This window comes from Squalius cephalus, assembly GCF_949319135.1.
Source record: "Squalius cephalus genome assembly, chromosome: 9".
In the NCBI taxonomy this organism is placed as follows: domain Eukaryota; kingdom Metazoa; phylum Chordata; class Actinopteri; order Cypriniformes; family Leuciscidae; genus Squalius; species Squalius cephalus.
The window spans coordinates 27,754,419-27,781,373 of NC_137130.1; the positions used below are offsets into that span (position 1 = coordinate 27,754,419).

A 26,955-nucleotide genomic window follows, 5' to 3' on the forward strand; every position below is an offset into this window, starting at 1 on the left:
AACATATTTACATTACGGCTCTGACATGCGGATGTTGGGTTTGTATCGACTGCCCTCTAGCGGTGTTGTAGCGGCAGTGACATGATCGGATGTTTACGATCTCCATGGTGACCATTACCTGTCTTACAAATAAAACACATAAAGTTATCCAGTTGTAAGCAAACATGAGCGACTCGGTCACACGCACATTTCAGAAGAAAAATGAGGGCAGAAGGGACTTCAGACAACAGAGGACATATGATTATTTGTACGGTGAGTTACACAGTTGCAAATCATTATTTGACTTTTACAGTATTATATTTTAGAATAAATGAGATAAGGCTAAGATGGTAGCTAGCCTATATATTGTGCCGTTTATCATAAAAAAGTATTGAATTGTGGGTGATGGTGCTGTTTTTAGATCCAGTATATACATTGTCAGCTGATGTGGATCACGCCAGGGAAAACGTCCGTGCTCTGGCTTCACTGGATCGAGTGGTAAGGCGGTGTGATACTCATCCTTGCACTGCAGCCACGTTTGATTTTGTGCTGCAGTAGAAAACACTGGAGACCGGAGAAACACACGCTTCGCAAAGTCTTGTTTATCTTCCACTGCAACTGAAGTTCATGTTTGGTTAACTCTGGCTGACGTGGGATTTGACGAAAACACATTTTGACCAAAAAGAAAAGTGCGAACTTAATGCATTTGTATTTGAACTACATGTAGGCTAATTTCATAATTATTTATATTGTTTTTCAAATAAAGTGTGGTGTCGAATGTACTGACAGACATTTACGGTGAACTAAAATATTCTTCATATGCCAATCTTTTGAAACTTGAATTATATCTTGTATTTATTGAAAAACACCATATAGTTAAAACTAGGCTATAATCAGCTTGTACAACATGTGTCAATACATAAAAAGTAAAGTAAAACTTTTAATTTGTCATTATTACAGCGTACTTATAAAAATTACTTATTAAGAAACATGATTTTTAAATCATCATTCTATTGAATGTGCACTTGTAGAGTAGCCTGATTAAAATCTTATATGATTTTAAGTACACTAAAGTGCACATTCAATAGAATTTAGCACAATTCTTTTTTAGAAGGCTTTTTTTTAATTAAACTATATGACGCAATTCACAGTTACAAGGATAGTGTTAGCATTTGTTGTAGGATAAATAGGCCTATACGTATACGTAACGGAGACATTTCAGTCACTACAAGTTTCGTCAGTGCATGAAGAAATGGGGGTCCCAATTCAATCACGCCACAGCGGCTGTCTTTCATTGCCCTGCGCAAGTCTGAGCTCCCTGTCGAGAGACTAGCACGGACAAAGGGCTAGGCTTAACGCAAGAATACCAAGGTACACTGGGTGGCATATCCCAGGTGGAATATGAATAGACGAGTACATCTCAGATGAGTATTTCTGAGACGAGTATTTCCGAAACGAATATTTCTGATACGAGTACATCTGAGACGAGTACATCTGAGACGAGTACATCTGAGACGAGCACGAGTACATCTCAGATGAGTGCTTCTGAGACGAGTATTTCTGAGACGAGTATTTCTGATACGAGTATATCTGAGACGAGTATTTCTGAGACGAGTACATCTGAGACGAGTATATCTCAGATGAGTATTTCTGAGACGAGTACATCTGAGACGAGTACTTCTGAGACGAGAATTTCTGAGACGAGTATATCTGAGACGAGTATTTCTGAGACGAGTATATCTGAGACGAGTATTTCTGAGACGAGTATATCTGAGACGAGTATTTCTGAGACGAGTATCTGAGAAGAGTACATCTGAGACGAGTACATCTGAGACGAGTACATCTCAGATGAGTATTTCTGAGACGAGTATTTCTGAGACGAGTATTTCTGAGACGAGTATTTCTGAGACGAGTATGTCTCAGACGAGTACATCTGAGACGAGTACGTCTGAGACGAGTACGAGACGAGTACTTCTGAGACGAGTACATCTGAGACGAGTACATCTGAGACGAGTACATCTCAGACGAGTACATCTCAGACGAGTACATCTGAGACGAGTACTTCTGAGACGAGTACATCTGAGACGAGTATATCTGAGACGAGTATATCTCAGACGAGTATGTCTGAGACGAGTACGTCTGAGACGAGTACGTCTGAGACGAGAATTTCTGAGACGAGTATGTCTGAGACGAGTATATCTCAGACGAGTATGTCTGAGACGAGTACGTCTGAGACGAGTACGTCTGAGACGAGAATTTCTGAGACGAGTATGTCTGAGACGAGTATGCCAGACAATTATTTCTGAGATGAGTATTTCCGAGATGAGTATTTCTGTTACAAGTATATCTCAGACGAGTATGTCTGAGACGAGTACGCCAGACAATTATTTCTGAGACGAGTATATCTGAGACGAGTATATCTGAGACGTATCATATACTCTCACAGTTATACCTTTCCCTCCTCTTGGCTAGGTTCTCCTCTCTAGCTGCGGGATCTGCCCTTAGCTTTGCACGAAAACGTGCACCCCTCTCCTTACTAGAAAGAGGCATCTGTAATAATGTGAAAAAATGCTTGAAATAGGCAGAAATATATTATATATGTTAATATTAATTCATAGTAGTTGTACAAACTATATATGTGATAAAACAATTAAGAAATAACTAAATAATTCAGTTAAATTCTCTGTGTCATATGGTATAACAACATGTCATACGGTAAAATCGTTTGTCCGTATGACATTTTTTGTTTGCCCTTATGACAGTTTCATGCTTTGTCATTTATAACAGGCAGTTGCTTGGCCACCTCCTTCCACCTTTACCCTTGACCTTGACTTTTAAACTTTATATTTCACCTGTAAATCAATATATTTTTCAATTTTAAATGTATTAAACCCTTTTTTGACGTTTGACCATATGACACCCAAATCTGTGACACATGGTAACACACTTGGAAAAGGTGAAATTACCTGAAATTTAGGAGCAAAATCTTAAACTTACCTTCAACTTGGCTGGTCTTCAGTGGTCCTCTGAGTGATGTCATCACATGTCACATGACTTCCAAAATGGCTTCCAAACTTTGTTTTACTGTATGACATAGGGAAAATGTGTCTTTGCGGAACAATTTGTTTTAGATACTAATGACATTTCTTAAAGGTCTATCTTACTGATACTTTAATATGCTTGTCTTAAGACTTGAAAAAATATGCCAAATGAAAAATTTGATAATTTTGAAACATTTTTAATCATTTTAAATGCAATTGTCTTAAATAACTTTAAGTGAATTCCGTTTGACCGTATGACATTTGACCACATTAATAGTCTAAAAGTTACCTATTTTTTTATTTTTCACACAATTATGAACAGTGAGGAGGACAAATGATGTGAGATTAAAGCGTATATATATTTTAAACCTATTTTATATAAATATATAATATTTATTGCTCCTGGAAGTGCAAATCAGTGCGGCACGTCACTGACCCAACCTTCAGGGTGGAAAGAGAGCACCGACCCGATCGGGCATTTTCTGGGATCTTCTCGGCGAGAAGAACACCGGGTGACGAAGAGGTTCCACTTCAGAGCATAGATGTGTCTCGTGGACAAGGTCCTAGCAGAAGTGATGGTAGCCACCATCTGAGGTGGTAGGGTACTCAAACCTACCGCGTGCCCTCTTGCCATGCCCATCTCGGGACTCGATTGCAAAACCAGTGCTGAAGTGGTCTCATATGAAGCTGTCCGAGCGGGATGGCTGCCGCTGCGGATACCATATGCCCCAGGAGCCTCTGAAATAACTTCAGTGGAACTACACTCTTGCCCTCGAATTGACTCAGGCAATTCAGCAGTGACTGCACACGCGCACTCATAAGCTGCGTAATGGCGACAGAGTCGATTTCCATACCGAGTAAAGATATTCTCTGCACGGGTGAGAGTTTGCTCTTTTCCCAGTTGACCTGAAGGCCCAGACGGGCGAGGTGCCGGAGCACCAGGTCCCTGTGTTCGCAAACCTGCTCTCGAGAGTGAGCTAGAATCAGCCAGTCGTCAAGATAGTTCAGGATGCAAACCCCATGTTGCTGAAGTGGCACAAGGGCTGCCTCGACGACTTTCGTGAAGACGCGAGGAGACAGGGCTAGCCCGAATGGAAGTACCGTGTACTGGTATGCCTGCCCCTCGAAAACAAACCGTAGAAACAGTCTGTGTCGAGGAAGAATGGAGACATGGAAGTACGTGGCCTTCACGTCAATCGCTGCAAACCAATCCAACTGACGAACACATTCGAAAATGCGTTTGGCTGACAACATCTTGAATGGAAGCCTGTAAAGGGTTCGGTTCAAGATGCGCAGGTCCAGGATTGGCCGTAACCCACCACTCTTCTTGGTAAAGTAGGGGCTGTAGAAGCCAGACTTCATTTCGACTGGAGGGGCGGTATCGATCGCACCCGTCGCCAGTAGGGTGGCGACCTCCGTACGCATGACAGGGGCATTGCCACCCACCATGGTATAGCGGACTCCCCGGAAGCGGGTAGGAGACCGTACGAACTGAATCACATAGCCGAGCCTGATGGTTCGCATGAGCCAGCGGGACAGATTGGGAAGCTCTAGCCAGGCTTCCAAAAACTGAACCAGTGGGGTCATGTGAACCACAGACGTACCCACGATGGGGCAGCGACAGAGGAGGCCAGGGAAGGACGAGCGTTCTGCGGCGACCTTCTCTGACAGGAGTCTTGCGACAGAGGGGGCCGAGAGTGGCGAGGCGGAGCGTCGCATACTGCCATCCGCGGCCTCTGGGGGTTCAGAGATGGGAATGTCAGTTCTTTCTTTAAGGGAGAACAAAATATTCTCCCCCGGCCCTCCAACGGGGGAAGGAGTGGTCCTGCAACCACCTCCTGTGAAGAACTGCAACCCATCTCTGAGCTGCCCATAGCAGGAGCCCCACTTTGCCTGCCGTTTGGCAGGCTGCGGGGCTGATACGGGCTGGGGCGCCTTCCTGCGGGTACCTCCAAGGCGCGGCCCGTGTGAAGGCTGCTGCTGGGGCCGGGCGGGAGGAGCGGGAGCCAAAGGAGGGCGCCCTCGGTGGCGAGGATGAGGCAGAGGCGTCTGAGCCAGCGGTTGGGTGGAGGCAGCAGCTGGCCACGGGGCAGAATATGTTTAATAACCTCAGTCTGCTCCTGGGCGGCCAAGAACTGTTGGGCAAAGTCCTTGACCGCGCTGCCGAAGAGGCCAGCCTGGGATATGGGGGAGTTGAGGAACAGGGTTCGCTCAGCCTCCTGCATATCAGCCAGGTTAAGCCAGAGGTGTCTTTCCTAGACCACGCATGTGGACATCACCTGACCCTGGCAGACCTGGAGGATGGCCATAGCAAGTCAAGTCAAGTCAAGTCATCTTCATTTATATAGCGCTTTTAACAATGTAGATTGTTTCAAAGCAGCTTTACAGAGATAAACGTATAATTTAAGGTAACAGATTGTTTTGGCTTTATAGCGGTTCTTTAATAAAGTTATTTTCCAGCTAAAGTTAGTTTTGATTGATTCGCTTCCGTCGCAAAGATCATTTGTTATTAAATTAGGGGCCGCTAAGACGACACCATTCTCTCTACACAGACTTTAAACGTGAACCTGTGAGAAACGCTGATGGCGTTCACATGCGCATTAAGAATTGGTTCTATAGTTATGTGCGTTTGAATATATGTGCGCAGGTTTCGAATTCCCTACAAACCAAACCTAAACAAAGTACTGGTGTTTCCTTATAATTTTTGATACAGAATTTTATTTTATTTTATCAATTCGGGGTAGATACGTGAATTGAGTTTCCCGACGACGCTTTATCTGTAGAGTGGTAAAGGCATCCTCCATAGGGAGAGACTAGTTGGCACTTCAGCACTGCGTTGTCATCGGGTCCAGGCGCAGGTCCTTCATCAGATCTGGATACGGCCTGGATCCGGCAGGCTGCGGGAAAACCTCGGGATAAACAAAAGACACTAAAATTAGCGTAGGTGCCATTCTTCTTATGATGTAACGAGTACATCAGGATTTATGGGAAGTGTTCCCGGTTCCAGCTGACCTAATCTATGCACCTAACACTGAATTATAGAAGTCTATAATGTAGCCTATTATGTAAATGCTAGGTCAAAGAGATGTGTTTTTAGTCTAGCTTTGAACTGACAGAGTGTGTCTGCTTCCCGGACAATAGGAGGCTTCCCGGTCTGCTAAATAGGAGATGGATCTACCGCCAGCAGTCGATTTTGATATTCTAGGTATTATCAACTGGCCGGAATTTTGAGATCGCAATAGACGTGAAGGACTATAATGCGTTAAGAGCTCGCTCAAGTACTGCGGAGCTAAACCATTTAGTGCTTTGTAAGTGATCAGCAATATTTTAAAATTGATGCGATGTTTAATAGGGAGCCAGTGCAGTTTTGACAGAACCGGGCTAATATGGTCATACTTCCTGGTTCTGGTAAGAACTCGAGCTGCTGCGTTTTGAACTAAGCTGTAGTTTGTTTATTAAGCGTGCAGGACAACCACCCAGTAGAGCATTACAATAATCTAGCCTTGAGGTCATGAACGCATGACCTAACTGTTCCGCATTTGTCACAGAGCATATGGCGTAATTTAGATATATTTTTAAGATGGAAAAATGCAGTTTTACAGATACTAGACACATGACTTTCAAATGAAAGATTGGTATCAAAGAGCACACCCAGGTTCCTAACCGACGACGAAGACTTAACAGAGCAGCCATCAAGTGTTAGACGGTATTCTAGGTTATTACGTGAGTACGTTTTTTGTCCAATAATTAGAATCTCTGTTTTTTCAGAATTTAGAAGTAGGAAATTACGAGTCATCCAATTTTTTATATCAGCTATGCATTCCGTTAATTTTGTGAATTGGTAGGTTTCGTTTGGTTTTGAAGAAATATACAGCTGAGTATCATCGGCATAACAGTGAAAACTAATGCCATGTTTCCTAATGATATCTCCTAATGGTAGCATGTACAGAGTGAACAGCAACGGTCCTAGTACTGAGCCTTGTGGTACGCCATACTGAACTTGTGATCGATGAGACATCTCTTCATTTACTGCTACAAACTGATAACGGTCAGATAAGTATGATTTAAACCATGCTAGTGCAATTCCACTAATGCCAACATCATTTTCTAGTCTATTTAAAAGAATGTTGTGGTCGATAGTGTCAAATGCAGCACTAAGATCGAGTAACACTAATAGAGAGACACAACCACGATCGGATGATAAGAGCAAATCATTTGTGACTCTAATGAGAGCTGTCTCGGTACTATGGTACGGTCTAAATCCTGACTGGAATCCTCGCAGATATCATTTCTTTCAAGAAAGGAACACAGTTGTGAAGACACTGCTTTTTCTAATATCTTTGACAGATAAGGTAGATTCGAGATCGCCTGTAATTGACTAATTCTGTAGGATCAAGTTGCGTTTTTTTAACAAGCGGTTTAATCATAGCCAGCTTAAAGGTTTTTGGTACGTATCCTAGAGACAAAGATGAATTAATGATATTAAGAAGAGGATCTATGACCTCTGGAAGTATTTCTTTCAGTAGCTTAGTCGGTATAGGGTCTAACATACATGTTGTAGATTTAGATGATTTAACAAGTTTAGTAAATTCTTCCTCTCCTATAGCAACGAATGAATAAAATTTTTCCTCAGGGAGACTACAATGCACTGCCTGATGCGATACTGTAGTAGAGGGTTGCATAGTTATAATTTTCTCCCTGATATTATCAATCTTATAAGTGAAGAAGTTCATAAAGTCATTACTGCTGTGCTGCTTGGAAACTTCGGTGCTTGAAGCTTTCTTTTTCGTTAGTTTACCCACCGTTTCAAATAAATACTTAGGATTATGTTTATTTTCTTCTAATAGGGTTGTAAAATAAGCAGATCTAGCAGCTTTTAAGGCCTCACTGTAAGTAATCGAGCTCTCTTTCCATGAAATGCGAAATACCTCTAGTTTTGTTTTCTTCCAGTTGCGCTCCATTTATCTGGCTGCTCTCTTAAGGGTCCGAGTGTGCTCGTTGTACCACGGCGTTGGACTATTTTCTTTAATCTTCTTTAAGCGCAACGGAGCAACTGTGTCTAAAGTGCTGGAAAAGAGAGAGTTAAAAGTTTCTGTCGCAATATCTAGTTCTTCTAAGCTATCCGGGATGCTGAGATGATGAAACTGATCAGGAAGATTATTAATAAAGCAATCTTTAGTGGCAGAAGTGATAGGTCTAACATATTTGAAACACGGAGTCGGCTTTGCAGCCTTGGCTAAATGAAGTTTACACGAGACTAGATAATGATCTGAGATGTCATCGCTCTGCTGCAGAATTTCAACGGCATCAACATCTATTCCATGTGATAATATTAGATCTAGAGTATGATTACGACAATGAGTAGGTCCTGACACATGTTGTCTAACTCCAATTGAGTTCAGAATGTCTTTAAATGCCAAACCCAATGCATCTTTTTTATTATCGATGTGTATATTAAAATCACCAACAATTAGTACTTTATCTGCAGTCAATATTAATTCTGATAGAAAGTCCGCAAATTCTTTGATAAAATCTTTATGGTGCCCTGGTGGCCTGTATACAGTAGCCAGCACAAATCTCAAACGTGATTTATCATTTATACTATATATTTTTACATTAAGTACTAACACTTCAAAAGAATTATATTTAAAACTTGATTTCTTAGTGGTTTTGAAAATATTACTATAAATTACAGCAACTCCTCCCCCTTTGCGTTTCAGACGAGGCTCATGTTTATAACAGTAATCTTGCGGGGTGGACTCATTTAAAGTAATGTAATCGTTTGGTTTTAGCCAGGTTTCTGTCAAACACAGCACATCTAGGTTATTATCTGAAATAATATCATTAACAATGAGTGCTTTTGAAGTAAGCGATCGAATATTCAGCAACCCAAGCTTTAGCATTTGCTTGTCTGTATTATAGTTGTTTTTTATTTGTTGAACATCAATTAAATTTTTAACCTTAGATGGGTTTAAACATTTTTTGGATTTCCAAATTCGGGGAACAGACACAGTCTCTATATGATGATAGCTAGGTGAAAGAGGCTCTATGTGATGGGATTTATCTGACCTGGGTGACGCGAGGCCGCTAGCAGACAGTCGGTTAAGCCAGTCTGTCTGCTTCCTGACCTGAGCCCCAGATTGTCATGTTTGAGCTCTAAGACTATGTGCCATATTACTAGAGAGAAGAGCAGCACCATCCCAGGAGGGATGAATACCATCTCTTTTCAACAGGTCAGGTTTGCCCCAAAAACTTTTCCAATTGTCTATAAATTCTATATTATTAAGCGGACACCACTTAGACAGCCAACCGTTAAGAGAACACAATCTACTAACTATCTCATCACTCCTGCGAACAGGAAGGGGGCCAGAGCAAATTACAGTGCTTGACATCGTACTTGCGAGTTCACACACCTCTTTAATATTAATTTTGGTGATCTCCGACTGGCGGAGTCGAACATCATTTGTGCCGACGTGGATAATGATCTTAGAGAATTTACGATTAGCATTAGCCAGCACTTTTAAATTTGCTTTGATGTCAGGCGCTCTGGCTCCCGAGCATAGCATGCAGTGAGGAGGCAGCCTGCCCCTCAGCTCTATAGGTCTTTGCCACCAGAATAGACGAAAACCTACAGGCTTTGGAGGGGTGCTTAGGGTCGCCACGCCAGGTGGAGGCGCTGTGGGGACACAGTTGCATCACCGCAGAACGCTCCAGTGGGAGGACCCCAGTGTACCCTTTGGCCGCGGCCTCATCGAGGGTAGAGAAGGCGGAAGAGGCTGCTGAGCAGTCACAAAAAGTCAAAGGAGACTTACACGATCTTATGACCTCTTCATGCACTTCCGGAAAGAAAGGAATTGGGGACGGGTGTCATGGTGGAATGAAACGCTGGGCCTGCCACAAGACTGGCCAGCGACCTCATCCGGAAACCTCACAGGTTGCAATGTGGAAGAGGGGGGTGTGGCCCGAGGAGAATTCGTCGGGTTGTTCCACACCAGCAGTCTCAGATAACCCTGGCCACCAGCCAAAGTATCCCCTCTCATGGAGAGAATAGATTGGGGTGTGGCAGAGGGGACTCTACCTCTAAGGAGGTCATTGAGTCTCGATCGCAACATTGCGATGGTCATGTTCCCACAATGAGACATCTTTAAAAAGACGCGCCGCGTGCAGCTCTAGAGAGTATAAAACTCAATAGCAGTGCTGAAGCTCCCAGGGAGAACACATACTGTTGGCAGATCACTGCACAGACCAGCAGCAGGAATGAGATCTCGCCGTCACACCAACACTGCTGAAGAGTCGCTCATCTTGTATTTAGAACTCGTAGACAGCTTGCAGTGGAGAGAAGTGAAGAAACACTCGGCTCCAAAGCAAAAACATAATGCGAGATTGCCGCACTGCTCCTTTTATACCCAAGCGGTGGGGCGGAGTTGCACTATGCAAATTCCGCAGACCCATGGCATTGTTTTGCCATTGGCTCGTTTTGTAAGAACTCGAAGGTGATAGGCTTAGTCATTCACTGATGTAACTCGTAGTGACTGAACGAAAGGGAACAGGATTAATTGTTGTATTAAAAGACTCACTCTGGTTAAAAGAGAGAAAAAACACTGTTAGGTTGTCAAAGGGGTAAAATGCTGCAAGTCTGAACTGCTAAATTGCTTTAGGTTATTGAAATAAATGGAAAATGGAAGACCCTGCTGACACCGAAGTGGTTTTGATTTATTAAAGGTTGTATCAGTGATTTCAGGCCCAATTTTTTTTTATCACATTCATCTAATCTTTCCTAACGATCCGCTAGCTGCCCGCCCCATAAGCATGCCGTCAAAAAAACGCGTCTCTGTAGGCAGCCTAGGCTCTGAGATCTGCACACAAAAACAATTGGTTTCACCAACCACTCAAAACCAAAACAAATAGTGTTCCAACCAATCACCAGGGGGAGGGTGTTGTGAGGTTTTGTGCTTGTGCACGGCTGCACGCGAAGTCGGAGCTGAAGAAGAAGCTGGCTCAAAACCTCACAACACCCTCCCCCTGTCGGTGATTGGTTGGTTTTTTGAAAACGCGTTTTTTTGACGGCATGCTTATGGGGCGGGCAGCTAGCGGATCGTTATTAAAGATTAGATGAATGTGATCATTTTTTTTGGGCCTGAAATCACTGATACAACCTTTAAAGGTTTCTCTGGAATACTGGACTCTGGTAAATCGCAGCATTATGTGGTCACATAATTAAATATAATGGTCACGAAACAGTAGGCTGCATTTGTCCCCAACAGACAGTTTCTACACTGTGCTAGTTTCATGTCTCTTTCTTCTCACACAATTTCTCAAATCAATATTCCAGTTAATTTATTTACTTATTTGTTATACTTTTTATTTACTTATATGTCTTGTATTAAGCATTCAGGATAAAGTACAGCCAGTCATTATTGCATTATGAATTCTATCTTGTGTAGGGAAGTCTGGCCACAAATTCCTCTACGACTCTTCTTCTCTATGGTCTCTTTTTCTCATGCTCTGCTTAATATCCTCTGTATTCTCAGGATTGTAAGAATGGATTAGGGAACACATTAAACTTGATTTGATATTAATGGCACACATGAGTGCAAAGAGATGACAAGGTAAGCTCTTTTGCTAAGCTCTAGTTCCAGTGAGTCATTGTCAGTGACTGATATAATTCAGTTATTTAGAAAATCTGAAATAAACATTAACATTTCTGCTTCATTCTAAATAGGGGAGAGTGGGGCACAACCAATGTAATATATACATTGTATTACATTATTTACGCCAAAATATTGAGAATTAACTAAAGAAATGTACCTTTACTATGGTTAAAAAAAATCTTCACTGATATCTTCCAAAGAGTTCTGAATTTTGGCGTAATTTTTTTCTCTAAATAGTGTTGATATGGCATCTAGTAAATACACTAAGTTTTGTCATGCTATCATGTGTGGAAGTATTTTAAACAAGTGTTACAACTAGCCCCGCGTTAGGCTGTGCCCCGCTCACCCTTGAACATTCAAGGTTTGAAAAAAGCATTCTGTAACTTTCAGAACTAAGCGTCCTTCCTTGAAAAAAAAGTACATTTAATGAAAGTAAACTGGAGAAACATATTTTACTGTACTTCTACTACTTTTTGACAGCCTGTTTCATTCTAAGAGTCGGAGAAACAGTGTACAATGGTCATAAAACACTAAATTATGTCTGGTGTTGTGCAAAAAATGTAACAAACATTATAAATGTGCCAAAAAAATACATGATATGACCAATGATATGTCATTTTAAGAGTACAAACAATTGTGTTTTGTTTCTATTAGCGGAAGGTCCCAGAGTTTAACAGCATGTTTAGTAACCTTGCACACCACCCTCCTTACACCTTACGTCTTGAATCCACTGACCCTGTGCCTGCATTTATTGACCGGCGTTGGCGGGGCATCGCTGAGCAGAGGAGGCAGGCCCTGCAGCGACTGACAGGGTAAAATACACCTGAACACCATATGATAACAATAGTTGCCTACTTTACAAATATTATAATAGATGGTTGAAGGACAAAAAAATGAGTGAATGAATTTTGACTGAAGAAAACTAAGCCTGGTTTCATTACCACCCTTTTTGCATTGTGACATTTTGCATTTTTAAGCACATTTCCCTCACAAATTCTCCACCAAATGATTTGGCTGTTTGTTTGTTTATTTATTTATTTGAGAGACAGTATTGCTTCTTCATTGTTTGTGGATTATATTTAGGATATTTTAATCTGTTATCTTGCATTACTACAACAGAAGAATAAGTGAGTTTAGCTGGTTGAGTTGCGTTAGTAATGTGTTGAAACTCACTGTTATGGTCGGGGGCGTGACTTTTCCAAAACACACTCGAAGCGGTTGACCAATTACAACACACTGGTCCAGCTGACCAATCAGAGCACATTGCATTGGTAGGAGGTTCTTCATAGAGACAGGAACTAAAAAGAGTGTTACTGACAGACTGGGAAGAGAGGAGCTACAACAATGAAAAATATGTGAAAATTAATGTTTTTGTTTTTCAAAATCAAGCATGCAAACCTATTCTAGAAGACCCAAAAACAAAATCAAGACTTTGAAAAAGGGCATAATAGGTTCCCTTTAATTTCTTTAAAAAAAAGAAAAAAAAAATATTACTGACACCAAACTTTTAACGGCATGTGTATGCTGTAATTGCATATGAATTAATCTTTATATTTCTGTGTCTGTGTAAGGGTTATGTCTGGGGTTCATATCCATAGTCAGAACCCTGATGATGTGACAGGAGTGGACCGCTGGAAGTTTTTCAAACGGTAAGACACACACATATGCAGAAAAATGAGTGTGGGTGACACCAGCTAAACATTTTGATCTAGCTAGAATTATTTGAACAGTTAAAGCGTATAATAAACAAAAATAATGAAATAATCTTTCCCTGTCCTTCTCCCTTTTTTCTCCCATTGTCTTTCTCTCAGTCCTCTTATTCCTTTTGCTCAACAGATTCCTTCTGATGTTGTATTTGCTTTGTCAAAGTAAGTCATGAGGTGCTTGTCACTTCAGCCTTGATCTGTCAATAGAGTTATTCTAGTCTATATGATCTATCAAATACTTGACTTTATTATAACTTTCTATGAGTCTGTCTAATTTTCTCACAGATCTGACCTCCTTTCTTCTCCTAATGGAGATGATAAACAGCCCCCCACTCCGTTCCACCGGAGCGTGGGAGTTCAGACTGACTATCGGGAGAGTGAAACACAGACAGACCCCTACACTCCAGACCATGTGGTTCGTCCCGGGACAGCCTCCCCTGAGCTACTCACACTGGCCACACTCACATGGGGTAAACCACATAAATATAATATAGTTGACAATGAGATCCGTTCATACCAAAAACTATAACTGTTACTATAACGATAACTATAAAGTTTTAATAATTGTTCTAATTCTATGAGAATAGTGAAGTCCACACCACAACTATAATGATAACAACACAGAATAGCAATATCATTGGAATCACTTTCAGAACATTCTTCCAGCTGATGAACGATAAAAACATTAACAGCCAATCAGAATCCACCCAAGTTTAAAGAGCTTGAGCATTTAAAGTTACCTTGAAATCAAAATGGACAATTCTAGTTTTGCTTTTTAAAGGATTTTTACAGTTTTTTAAATTCATGTTCCCTAACCTTTAATCAAAATAACTTCTCTTCTCTGATGATGTTTTTTCCGGCGTGAAGGCGGGACAACCTGTCAATCACATGACATCACAGCAATAGTAAACCACAACCATCCAATGATCCAATCAATTCCCGATAAAGAAAGTTCTTGTTCGAGAAGCCGTTTCACTTGGATATATGTCACAATAGGGAAGAAAATATAAGTTATATTTATACAGTAGTTAATGTTCTTGGTGTGAATGGCCTTATCCCTGGTTGTTTTCCAGGCTGTGGGCTGCCTGCAGGGCTAGCGGAAGTGGAGATGATCGAGAGGGCGAGAATGAAGAGAGCATGGGAGGCAACTCTGCCCCCGCTGGATGACCTCTCTCAGCTTGACAAAAGAAGAAGGATGATGGAGGAGATGGAGAGGAAAGAGTGGGCCTTCAGAGAAGAGGAGATTGAAAAGTAAGTACTACCTGAAGTAACAGTTTGCCAAAAAAAATTTTACTCACAAAGTAAATGTGAATCTTTCGAAGAATATCCTGGCCACTCTCTTCTATATAATAACAGTGGATTGGGACTGGGTTTGTAACTTGTAAGTTTGTACTTAAGTACCATATAAGTTTCATAAAAGCAAGATCCATATAAGGTCCATATTGACTTTTGTTGTATGGACAATATCCCTGAAACATCTTTCAAAATATCTCCTGTTGTATTACGCAGAAGAGTACCATATGCATTTTTTGGGGATAAACGAATTCATTTAACAACAGTATAAAGAAATACTATCTGTACTTCTGCAATGCACAAACACGTACATGCTGACTTTTGTTTTACTTGTGTTTTATTAGGCTGCAGGAGGCACGACAGACCCTTCTGGTGCAGCTCTTGCGTCAGAGGGAGGAGAAGCAGGAGGAGGTCAAGATGGAGCGACTGGACATGAGCTTTTCCCAGCTCCAGCAAGAGAAGGATGCGCGGATTAAGAAGATACGCAAAGACTACATCATATGTGAGGCCACAGTTAGATAAATAATCAATGACAATGTTGACTGTTGTTCTGTTAAATAAAATGCTAATTATTATTATTATGAATGCGAAATAGTATTACTTCATTAGTAATATACACTGCCCGGCCCAAAAAAAAAAGTCTCTGTTTGGATTTAAATAGGCAAATACTTTAGAGTTTACATTATTGCAGTGATTATTATGTTTCTAGCATGTTAAACAGGTCTTCTAACCCTAATTGATGGAGTGTGTATAGCTTTTCATTTCTTAAACAACCATGTAGGAAGACACATCATGGCCATATTCCAGGATGACAATGTCAAGATTCATCAGGCTCAAACTGAAAGAATGGTAGAGGGAGCATGAAGAGTCATTTTCACACTTGAATTGGCACCTCTGAGTCCAGAACTTAAATTGTCTCTTAACTCTTGCATTGCCAGTACAAGATTTTGACCAAAAATTGATGCACCTCTTAACACTGCTTGAAGTGGGCCGGTATGCACCTGTAATGCGTAATAATAACACCACCCCTGATCCTAACCCCTCCACCACAACTAATCCTAAACCTACCAATACTAGTATACATCGTACTTTCAGAGTCGTACAAACTAAACGGATCAATTGTCTGCGCAATATGACTGAAGCGCGGTTAATAATGATTGTGCATGATTGTGCATAAATCACTATAGAACCCAGCGTGCTTCAAAACTCTTAGAAGATTTGAGCGAGCTGTTCCCTTCGCAACGCTGATGATGAAATGTGCAACTCATTTGAATTTGATTGAGAATTTACCACTTTAAAACACTATGGAGAAAGTCAAACGTGATCTAAAACAGCCACACAAACTGGAAAACAGGAGAAAACATCATCCTGCACCAACATAAATTAGAAAACTTAAAAAAAAAAAAAAGACAAAGTTAACATTGGCCTAAGCATGGTAATGAGGAGCCATCCATGGTCTTAATTATAGGCTATCCTTTTTGTAACAATTTAAACAATTACAGGAACTGTTACTTTTTTCCAATTACAAGTTAGAATCAAGAGCTTTAAAGTCTGGATCTTCTTGAATTATTGACTAAACAACCGGTTTTTCCCATGTGTAAAATGTGTTCTGCTAATAATGACAGATATTAGGAATAACCTGACTTTCAGATATTCCATGAGATGACAGGATTAACAAGTTAGTTTGACTTCTATGGTACTTTGTAAACAAGTAATTGTTGACTAGTTTATTACTTTATTGCAGTTATGCTCTCAACCAACTTTGCATGTGTGTATGATACCACAGAAGACCATTTTGCGAAAATATATAAACAAACAAAAAAATAAACCTTATGAGGGAGCATGACCCGGGACCCCGCTACGGTTCACACTTCAACTGGACTCAGAGCTGCCAATTCATGTGTGAAAATGACTCTTCATGCTCCCTCTACCATTCTTTCACAATTTGAGCCTGATGAATCTTGACATTGTCATCCTGGAATATGGCCATGATGTGTCTTCCTATATGGTTGTTTATGAAATAAAAAGATACACTCTCCATCAATTGGGGTTAAAAGACCTGTTGCCAAACATATAACATGCTAGAAACATAATAATCACTGCAATAATGATCCAATCATTGACTAAAGTATTTGCCTATTTAGTATTTGTGACCTTCTTTTTTTTTTTGCCAGCAGTGTATTTCTTTACTGTTTTAATTGTTATAATTTAAATAATAAAATATTCTGTAAATAATAATAACATATTATTAACAAAATAACAAAATTATTATTGTAGTTGTTGTATAGTCATATTGAATGGGGAAAACTGTACTAGCACTAGACTTTTATTCTGTTGGTTTTCATGAGTCAGGATAAAAAGTCATCATTCCCAAAATCACTGATTTAAAACTAAATAAAGCATAGCATGTATTTAGAGCTGTCAGGACATTTTGGGGTTTAAATCAGATTATGTGTTTAAATCAGATTACCCTCATTTATAAAAATAAGCATTTAAAAACTGAGATAATTTGAACTAACGTCTTTCTGTTTCTCACAGCAATGCGGAAGCTTCTGGCAAAGCGCAAGAATGTGGAGGGAAAGCTGGAGAGACGTGATATTATAAAGGATTATTCTGATTATGGGTCTCAGACATACGCTCCTCTGTCTCGGACTGGCCAGTTCCCCGAGCGAAATTCCAACCGCTATGTGGTGAAGAGTCCCTTTCTCAACACGTATCAAGGTCTGCTTCTGCTTGCACATCAGCTAGGCTGATTTCCTTCTGACTCTTCAGGACACACTAACGTTTCTTGTTAATTATTATTCACATATACACTGATATTTTTTATTTTCATATCATTCTCTGTTCTCATTTACTTGTTTTCATTTTCCTTTTTTTATTTAATTTAATTTAAAAAAAATCTTCTTTCAAATCAATTTCTTTCTTTCTTTCTTTCTTTCTTTCTTTCTTTCTTTCTTTCTTTCTTTCTTTCTTTCTTTCTTTCTTTCTTTAATACAAATTTTTCTTCTTCCAAATCAAATCATGTGTCTCATTGAGGAAAGATGTGCTATGACTTTTCTAAGCAATTACAATGATTTCTAAGCTAACAGTGTTCACCTGGTGGATGAAAAAAAGGGTAAAATAAATAAATAATTCTCTCCTGATCAAAATATTATAGAGACTTAGGGGTTGGATCTTTTCACAGAACACCACTGACTTCTTTTTCTGAAAAATTCTTTCATCTCGTTTAAAATAAGGGATAAAGACCTGCAGTATCATCTCTGTGTTTCTTAGGTCTGTTAGAACTGGAGGCAGGTCTTTCTCCATCCGTCATCGAGCCTCAAATTAAAGTGCCAAGACCTAAAGAGACTAAAGGCTTCATCACACGCTCAGCCCGCAGAGATCTAGAGCTCTTGAAGACTCATCAGGTAATGAGCTGCTGGGTGCTTTTCACACTTACTCACACTGTGGGAAGAGAAAATGAAGTGGCAGATATCACCCTGAGCTCTACTTTCCCACTAGGCTCTGAAAGAGAAAAAGGTCTGCAAGGTGGAAAAGAAGCCTCTGCGGTTCCTCTTTAAGAAGGAAAAACCTGCTCCACGACCCCTAACCCCTGCGGTGGATGAGCCCCCTGAGGTACAGCCCACGTTCATGCTCTAGAGTCTAGACAATTCAGGTCTTCCTTCTGATGTGCAGTTTGCAAGTCAAAACATGTCTGAATACAGGCGGTTTGGATAGCTTTAGGTATAAGCACATCTATGTGATTCTCTAAACTCACTTACATTTTCAAAGAAATAATCATACTTAAGTGTTCCTAAAACAATTTCATGGTTTTCATGATGATGTCAAATTAAAAGTTTTACTCTAGTGTATTTTATGACGTTTTAATAATCTTTTGTTGTGCTTTAATGAAGTACACTTATTTAGATTTGTTGACTAACATACTAAAGCACATACTAAAGTACTTGATTAGAATTTGAACTGTAATTTGTTATTTGATATTACATTTACATTTTTATGGCCAGGGGCCAGTTGCATAAACACAGCCATTATGTTAAGACTGTAGTATGACCAACTCGAAGTTAGTTAGGGGTAATCTGTCTTACTTTTGGGTATCAAATTAGACCAATCTAAGATTTTATGGACCTGACTTAAAAAAGTCATGAGCAGTCTTAAAGAAAAAAGATTGATGACTGACTTGTAAGATTAGTCTTAGAAGTTTATGCAACCGGCCTGGTTCCACAGACATGGCTAAGATTAAACCAGGATTATGCCTTAGTTCAGTTTGGACAGTTATTTATAGACAGTTATTTGGACAGCTTTTATAAACAGGTTCTAAAAAACTGGTGTACATTTTGTAACAAAACAATGGCACTGACATATTTTAAGATTAAACAGTTAAAAAACAGCTATTACTTACTAGTAATATACATTAATGTGTAATTACAAATATATTTAAATACATGACATACAAGGTTAAATAGAAATGACTAAATTGATGATTAAAGCATATTTTAGTTTACCATTAATGCTTGTCGTACATTCGGCAGTACACTTTAACCATTTTATTTGTTTTTTGTACCATATTTCAAAGACAGTAGATTTATGAAATTACATAGAAAGATGTACTTAAGTCCTACTTAAGTGTCAAAAGCACTCTAAAGATCAAATCATTTCATTTAATATAAATTTGAACTATAATACATCATCATGTAATTGCAATTAACATGCAAGTTCCGCAAAACATTACATTCAGTTTCAGAAATTCTTTTAAAGTATATTGTTTCTGTAATAAGTACTCTTTAAAAAAGTGTTCTAAAGTGTACGTTTTTTTCACAATGTGGTCAAAGGTCTTAATAGAACCAAAGTGACCTGAAGATACTATACCGTTCAAAAGTTTCTGGTATATGATTTTTTTTTTTAAGGAAATCAATACTTTTTTTCAGCAACGACACATGTTGTCAAATTGATCATAAATGATAGTAAAGACATTTCTAATGTTAAAAAAAGATTTCTATTTTAAACAAATGCTATTCTTTTGAAAAGTTTCTTAAGCAGCAAATCAGCATATGAGAATGATTTATGAAGGATCATGTGACACTGAAGACCGGAGTAATGATGCTGGAAATTAAGATTTACCATCACAGGCATAAATTACATTTTAATATATTAAATAGAAATCAACTCATTTAAAATGTAATCATATTTCATAATATTGCAGTTTTTACTGTATTATTTAATAAATAAATAATAAATGCAGCATTGGTGTGCATAAGAGACTTCTTTCAAAATCATTAAAAAATCTTACTGGACCCAAACTTTTGAACTGGGTCTTTGTATCATTTATTATGTCATTCTGTTTGTATGACTCATTTATCATTCTGAGACATCAATATCTATAACAGGGAGATGAGGAAAAGGAACTGGCCATCATCTTTCTGCAGAAAGTGCTCAGAGGAAGATCCACCCAGAATCAGGTAAGGCTCAGTGGGGGAGCGTGTTTTTTAACGGATGTCTTGTGTAGTTGTTGATGTGAATGGATAATGACGTCTGTTGCGTGTCAGATGTTCGAGGAAAAGGAGAAACGATTGGAACTGATCCAAGAACTGCGTACCACACACGCACTGCAGAAGGAGGAACAGAACAAGAAGGAGGCGGAAAAACAGGCCACACTCGCCTTGCAGAGACAGAGAGACATCCAGTCTGACAGAGTAAGACCGGATATATAAATGATTCAGATATGATAAGAAGCACCTACTGTACCATTATAACTTTGACAGATTTGTTTCACGGTCAAAAAAAACAAAAACAATCACTGTGAACAAAACAATGATGTAAGAATTGACTATAATAAGCTATAGTAACTCAATTATGAAACTGATTAGATTCTGTCTTTCTCTTAGGTGTCTCAGATTGAGTCCTGTGTTGCTGGCCTGTCTGGGGGAGTGATCGTGGACATGCTGGACTTTTTGTCTAAAGAGTTGGTCCGGCTGCAGGAGGAAAGGCGAATCCACGCCTTTACGCTATTGGCTGAGAGGGACCGGCGTATTCGTGAGGCTGAGGAGAGTGGAAGGCGGCAGATAGAGGAAAGGAGACGCAGAGAGGAGGATGAGATATTTAAACAGGTCACTAGAACATCAGTGTCAGTGGACAATAAATGTGCTCTTATTTCTACCCGACAAAATCCCTTGAACATACACGACCGTTCAAAAGTATGGGTTTGGGTTCGGTTGATTAGAACTTTCTATTCGTCAAATACACCTTAAAAAGAAAATGTATCATCGTTGGCACCAAAAAAAAATTAAGCAGCACAACTGTTTTCAACATTGATAATAATAGGAAATGTTTCTTGAGCAACAAATCAACATATTAGAACGATTTCTGAAGGATCATGTGACAAGATTGGAGTAATGGTGCTGAAAATTCAGCTTTGCATCACAGGAATAAAATAGTTTGTCAAGAAGGCAAAACCTTCAGTCTTCAGTAAGAAAAAGATATCTAAAATATCTAAAATAAGGATTTAAAAAAAATATATAACTAATTAAAACACTTCAACACGCACGTTTAAACAACTGTAAAATCAGAAATGGACTTTCACTGTCGGCACTCCTGCTCGTGTGATGAGAGATGACACTGCGCGGTTCATGCACGGCTTTTCAAAATGTCACAAAGCACAATAGTCACATAATATTCTATTTCAACATGAAAACTACAGCTAGCCAAATTAAAGAAAAGTGATAATGATTCTTAGATAGATAGATAGAAATATATCGATTTAGATTCTAGCATGAATTAGCAAACTGCTAACATGTTTTAGCATTGCAAGCATGTTTCTACTATGAATTAACACATTGCTAACGTGTTTTACCATTTGTTGCTACCATGTTTTAACATGTTGCTAACATGATTTAGCATTATTGTTTGCTTTTTCTAACATGATTTAACACGTGTGTCTAGCATTAACAATGTTAGCATATTTCTAACATCAATTAGCACATTGTTAGCATGTTTTAACATTTTTTAAGATGTTGCTAGCATGTTTCTAGCATGAATTGAGAAACTGCTTACATGTTATCTTTGATCAAATTAATGGAGCCTTGATGAGAGACTCTGATCGACCTCAAACTTTTGAAAGGTAGTGTGTGTTTGTGTATATATGTGTATTTTTTTTCTCCAATATTGTCACAATGTAATCATATTTCACATATTTCATGTATTTTTTAATGTGTGTCCTAGTCATACTGTGCACATTTTCATCTTGTACTGCAACTGGCAGCTTTCCAGTCTTCTTTTTCTATCAGAGATCTCTTGTCTATCTGTATATCTTTTGGTATCAGGTGGTCAAGGTGCACCAGGACACAGTAAACATGTACCTGGAGGATGTCATCCTGGGCTCCATTAACCAGACAGCTGATGCCCAGGCCAGAGAGGAGATACACCGTAAGGCTGAGGAGCTGGACAACATCACCTATGCCATGGAGGAGACGTACGTTTCTAGTCTCGAATGCTATGACATCCAATTAAACCAGTTTGATAATCTCACAACCAAATTGCTTATTGATGACAATGAACCACAAACTCTTATAATCATGCTGGTCTTTTCAGCACGGTAAAAATCTTTCAAACTGTCAAAACAGAACACTTCACTGCACTAAAGAAAAGGAATAAAATAAATAAATGCACCTTTAGATTTCAGTATATTGACAAGATTCTGACATTCAAGACATGTTTGTCACTGACGCTTGAATACGTCAGAGGTTTTATTAGATTCAAGATCACTGGTGAGCTGCCAAGGATGAATCACTTCAGAATAGACCCAAACATTTTGTTTGATTTTACTATTACTTTAACCACAATCTCTTCATTCATACTCTCTTTAAGTGTTTAGTTATGGCGGAAGCTATGAAATAGAGACCTTGATAAAATAATGCATGTAAGGTGTACAAATGACTCACTTTTGCTTTCAGAAGGTCCTGAAAATAAAATATACAACGCCATGCTTAGATTTGTCAGACTCAGCAGGGTGACTTCCACCCATTGTGTTCAGCCTGTTCAAAAACTCTCTTATACTTCAAGGCAAAATGCAGAGAAACACAGTTACAGCCTAAGAAATATGTAATGTATGAAAAACATCTATGTCCACATATTCCTTCCCTCAATAAATAATAAATTATGGATGTGAGATGTGACAGCACAGCTGTGGGAAATCACTAGAATTCGATACTGTGTATTTGCAGTCATATAAATAAACTAATAAACATTGAATAACCAAGTTACAGAGATCATTGTTGTGTTTCCTTCGGTGAGACTGCCAGCATTGATTGTTTTAGAGCATTTTCTTTGTCACAAACCAAATGAATCAGCTCTAATCGGCCTGTGTTGTGTCTTTCTTGGTCTGTGTATACGTGCAGGAGGAGCAGTCAGCAGTCAGAAGAGTGTGTGGAAGAACTCGTCCACAGATTCCTCATTCCTGAGGTCCAGAAGATGGATGTCAGAGAAAGAGGTGGGTTATTCAATCAGGCAGATAATCAGTAAAATACCAAACTATTACAGGCCAAGCCAAATTAGTCCTCAATGTCATTGTCTTCTCCCCCTCATGCCATTTAAAGAAAGCATTAAAAGGATTTATGGAACAGAATGAACCAAAATTCAAGTCATGCTATACTGTATGTTTCAAGCTTATTACGAGGACTTTAAAGGGGTGTCATTTCTACCTGAAAACATCTTAGCATCACACTTATAACTTTTTTTTATAATATGAATAATAAAATGAATCTGTATATATATATATATATATATATATATATATACATATATACATATATATATATATATATACATATATACATATATATATATATATATATACATATATACATATATATATATATACATATATACATATATATATACATATATATATATATATATATATATATATATTAGTACACACACATGTATACATGTATAAATATATATATATATAATTGTGGAGGTTACACATTTAAAATTAATTTATAAAATTATTAAAATGTTTAAATATAACATGATTAAATTAATTACAAAACGTGAAAACATTGGTATTGCAAGTAGAACCATTCCAGCTGAAAATATATCTTTAGTGTTGCTCTTGAGTTTAAGTCTGTAATCTGGATTTGAAACATTATAATTGTAAAGTACTTCAGCTTGAAGTTGAGTGACATGAGGATGGGTATACACTGGAACATTGTCCTTTTTTGTTATTGCTGAGATATAAATGTGGCATAAAACCTGGACGTCATGGCCAATTTCTGAGGTTACAGACCGCAAACGTTGAGAACAAAGGCATATTCAAAAATGAACTCAGGCTATTTCTACACAGCATTTCAGTTTATTGGCATTAATACTAAGTGTAGTGCACTCCATGAATGTCTTTAAAAGATTTGAAAAGCCTCATGCAGATCTTTTTCATGCATAAATTGTCACCTGACAAGTATTTGTTAAGCTTGACTTTTTAGTGACCTGTGAATTTGACATTATCAGTATGTGTGTGTATCACAGTCATGCCATGTGGCCTGTGTTAAATATTCAATTAATTATACTTGCAATTTACCATGGTTAGTTTTTAATTTGCCAGTAAAAGTGGGATGTGACCATGACTGTCAGCCTCCATAAACAACAAAAAAACTACATAAATTATCAGAAAGGAACATGAAAGTGTTCTAATTAATTGTGAATTTTTTTAAAAAAAACATTGTTGAATGGTGCTGTTATAATGCCACACAGAAGTGGCACACCCACTCTATTATTAGGCTGACTTTTACTTGAAACCACATGACATAAATATTTCGAGATTTTATCACTATTTAACATACTGATCTAACAGTGGTATTTGCTTTAGAACCCATTGGACATCAAGTGGCGACCAAACACAGTACAAAAAGGTTTATTGTACAAAAGTAAACAAAATATCCTTAAAATCAAAATTTTTAATATATTTAGATGAATAATTGTAATATAACAGTAATTGTAATAATAATTATTAAATATCTATAAACCGTTTAAATAATTAAACTATTAATTTCTACAACCAGTAATTCCTCACAAAAAATACTTTGTGGTATATATTTCATATTGTCTTTAACCTTTGTTCATGGTTTGAGGATAAGGGAATGTTACACAACCTTTGGCATCGGTCTAATTTGGCTGCTTTTACCAATGACAGATCATCATGCCTGTTATATTTGACCCTATAATAGTACTAATATAATATAATAAAATATATATTAGTATAAATATAGGTTAATACTAATTTCTGTTACATATCCTTACAATATTTCAGCCGAATATAAATTATAAATGTTAACTGTGTTCTGTCTCACCACTCTATCAGAACAGACATAAGAGCCAATCTCTGGTTGCGGCCCACTAGTTGAAACCCACTTTAAAAATGCAAACTTTGCTCATTTTCTTTTAGTTCGCCAGAGTCAGAGAAGGCATCTGCAAGCAGCCCGTTCAATCATCAGTAGCAGTCTAGGATCTTCTGCGGTCTCCCAGCCCCCATCACCCTCAGACAGAGCCTCTTCAGCAGTCCTGAATGACATACTCAGCCAAGTAGAGGAGGCTGTTCCCAGAACCATGACCCCTAGAGACCCTGGACCAGCACAAAACAATCTGACCAGTGATCCAACAGCAGACACTCACAACGGGAATGGAAAACGTGCAGACTATGCCCAAGGGCAGCACTACAAACCATTAAAATAGTCCTACATGTAAATGTTTGCATTAGTTGTCATAGTTTGAGCATAGAGCAGCTTGGGTTAATAGTTACTCAATAAAACCAGCATTTAATTTATCAGTAAATGACTCTATTTTACATTAATAATGGAACACATCACAGTTTGTAGACTACTCTGTACTCTGTAGTACAGCATAGACTTTTATAAATTCATTTTCATCTTTATGGAAAAAATAATAATAGCGGTTAATAGCATCCTCAGTTCCCCTCCCTTGTCTATAGGCAAACTGTAAAGGATCAAAATTGTTAGCAACATCTGCTTTTAACATAGATACAATGCACTTTTCAAAACATTTCATAACCACATTTAGCACGACCGGTCTGAAATCATTATTATCTAAGGGTTTAGCTATCTTTAGAACCGGCATGATCACAGCCCTTTTCCAAAGGCTGGGAACAATACCGATGTCCAAAGATTTTTGAAATATAGGCAGCCAAGCTGGAGTCAGTTCATCTGCACAGTTTCTCCCTGTAGTCACTCATTTTATCCCTTAAAAGTCATCTTTGATCATCAAAATTACATATTTAAAAGTTTTATTCCTTGAAAAAAAAAAAATCTTCATGCCTTAAAATGGCTTGAATGTAACTCTACACCCTTGCTTCATTTAGTATACATGGTTCAATCAATATGCAACTTAGCCCCACCTCCACTCACTCACACCAGCTCAGAGATTCACCCGTGGACGATCACACGTTGACCTGATTCAAGGGTGCAACTACCCAGTGTCAGGGGGTATGCAGCAACAATTTTGGCTCCGGTTCTTAGCGATTCTCGATTCCGATTCTTTGAGTGGTGGAGTTGAAACGGGTCACATGCTTATTTCACAGAAAATTTTATTTTGATTCAATGGTTATTTAAAGTTTTACCGGGCTTTTTCAGCCACACTTTAGAGCGCTAATGTCTGTTAACATGAGTATTTGCAAGCCTCCAAGCACAGACGTCACACTTTAAATCCTACCTGTTGCCTTTCACCATCCACTTATTTAGCTGCTGTCGCATCCCTTGACATGCCATCTCCTTTTCCCTCTTTCTTTTTTCTATTCTTAGCCCCCCACAGCTTTTTTGTTTTATCCATCTTTTTCGTCGACAACTCACTACTCTCGTACCTTCTAATGATGGAATCTTATGAGGGCGCCTACTCTAGCCTGTTAGTCCTCTAAAATGTTATATAACATTGAGGAAATGCAGAAATTATTTATAAACGCACAACAGCAGCTACATATAGAAAATACCAAAAAAATAATACATTTTATTTTTTTACCACCCCATGGTGCCCTATGCACTGCATATAGCGCATACCCACTTTTTGTGCCACTGACCTGATTGGTTACAAGGTAGTTTGTGACGTCAGAAACACCAGCGATCTCAAACCGCGTTTTCGAACTGTCTTTGGTTCCCTGCAGTTTTAAGGAGCAAATACTCAGCAATGGTGTTGACTTATGAATTTACACATGGTTTGTCTTAAAGCATATTAAAAACACCATGTATACATATAAACAACATTAAAAGCTGGATTTTCACCAGAGGG

General features: G+C 38.6%; 1 protein-coding gene across 1 annotated transcript; it reads left to right on the plus strand.

Annotated features, from left to right (window-relative positions):
• Positions 1-110: 110 nt before the first annotated feature.
• cfap91 (cilia and flagella associated protein 91) lies at positions 111-25,488 on the plus strand. The gene is made up of 17 exons (XM_079882282.1): positions 111-252; positions 401-477; positions 12,326-12,483; positions 13,243-13,320; positions 13,483-13,539; positions 13,663-13,847; positions 14,451-14,628; positions 15,015-15,172; positions 17,209-17,391; positions 17,944-18,077; positions 18,172-18,285; positions 20,055-20,126; positions 20,214-20,360; positions 20,553-20,774; positions 21,987-22,135; positions 23,061-23,152; positions 25,106-25,488. Exons 1-17 carry the CDS (start codon positions 165-167, stop codon positions 25,390-25,392), a joined length of 2,379 nt encoding a protein of 792 aa, XP_079738408.1. The 5' UTR covers positions 111-164; the 3' UTR covers positions 25,393-25,488.
• Positions 25,489-26,955: the final 1,467 nt, after the last annotated feature.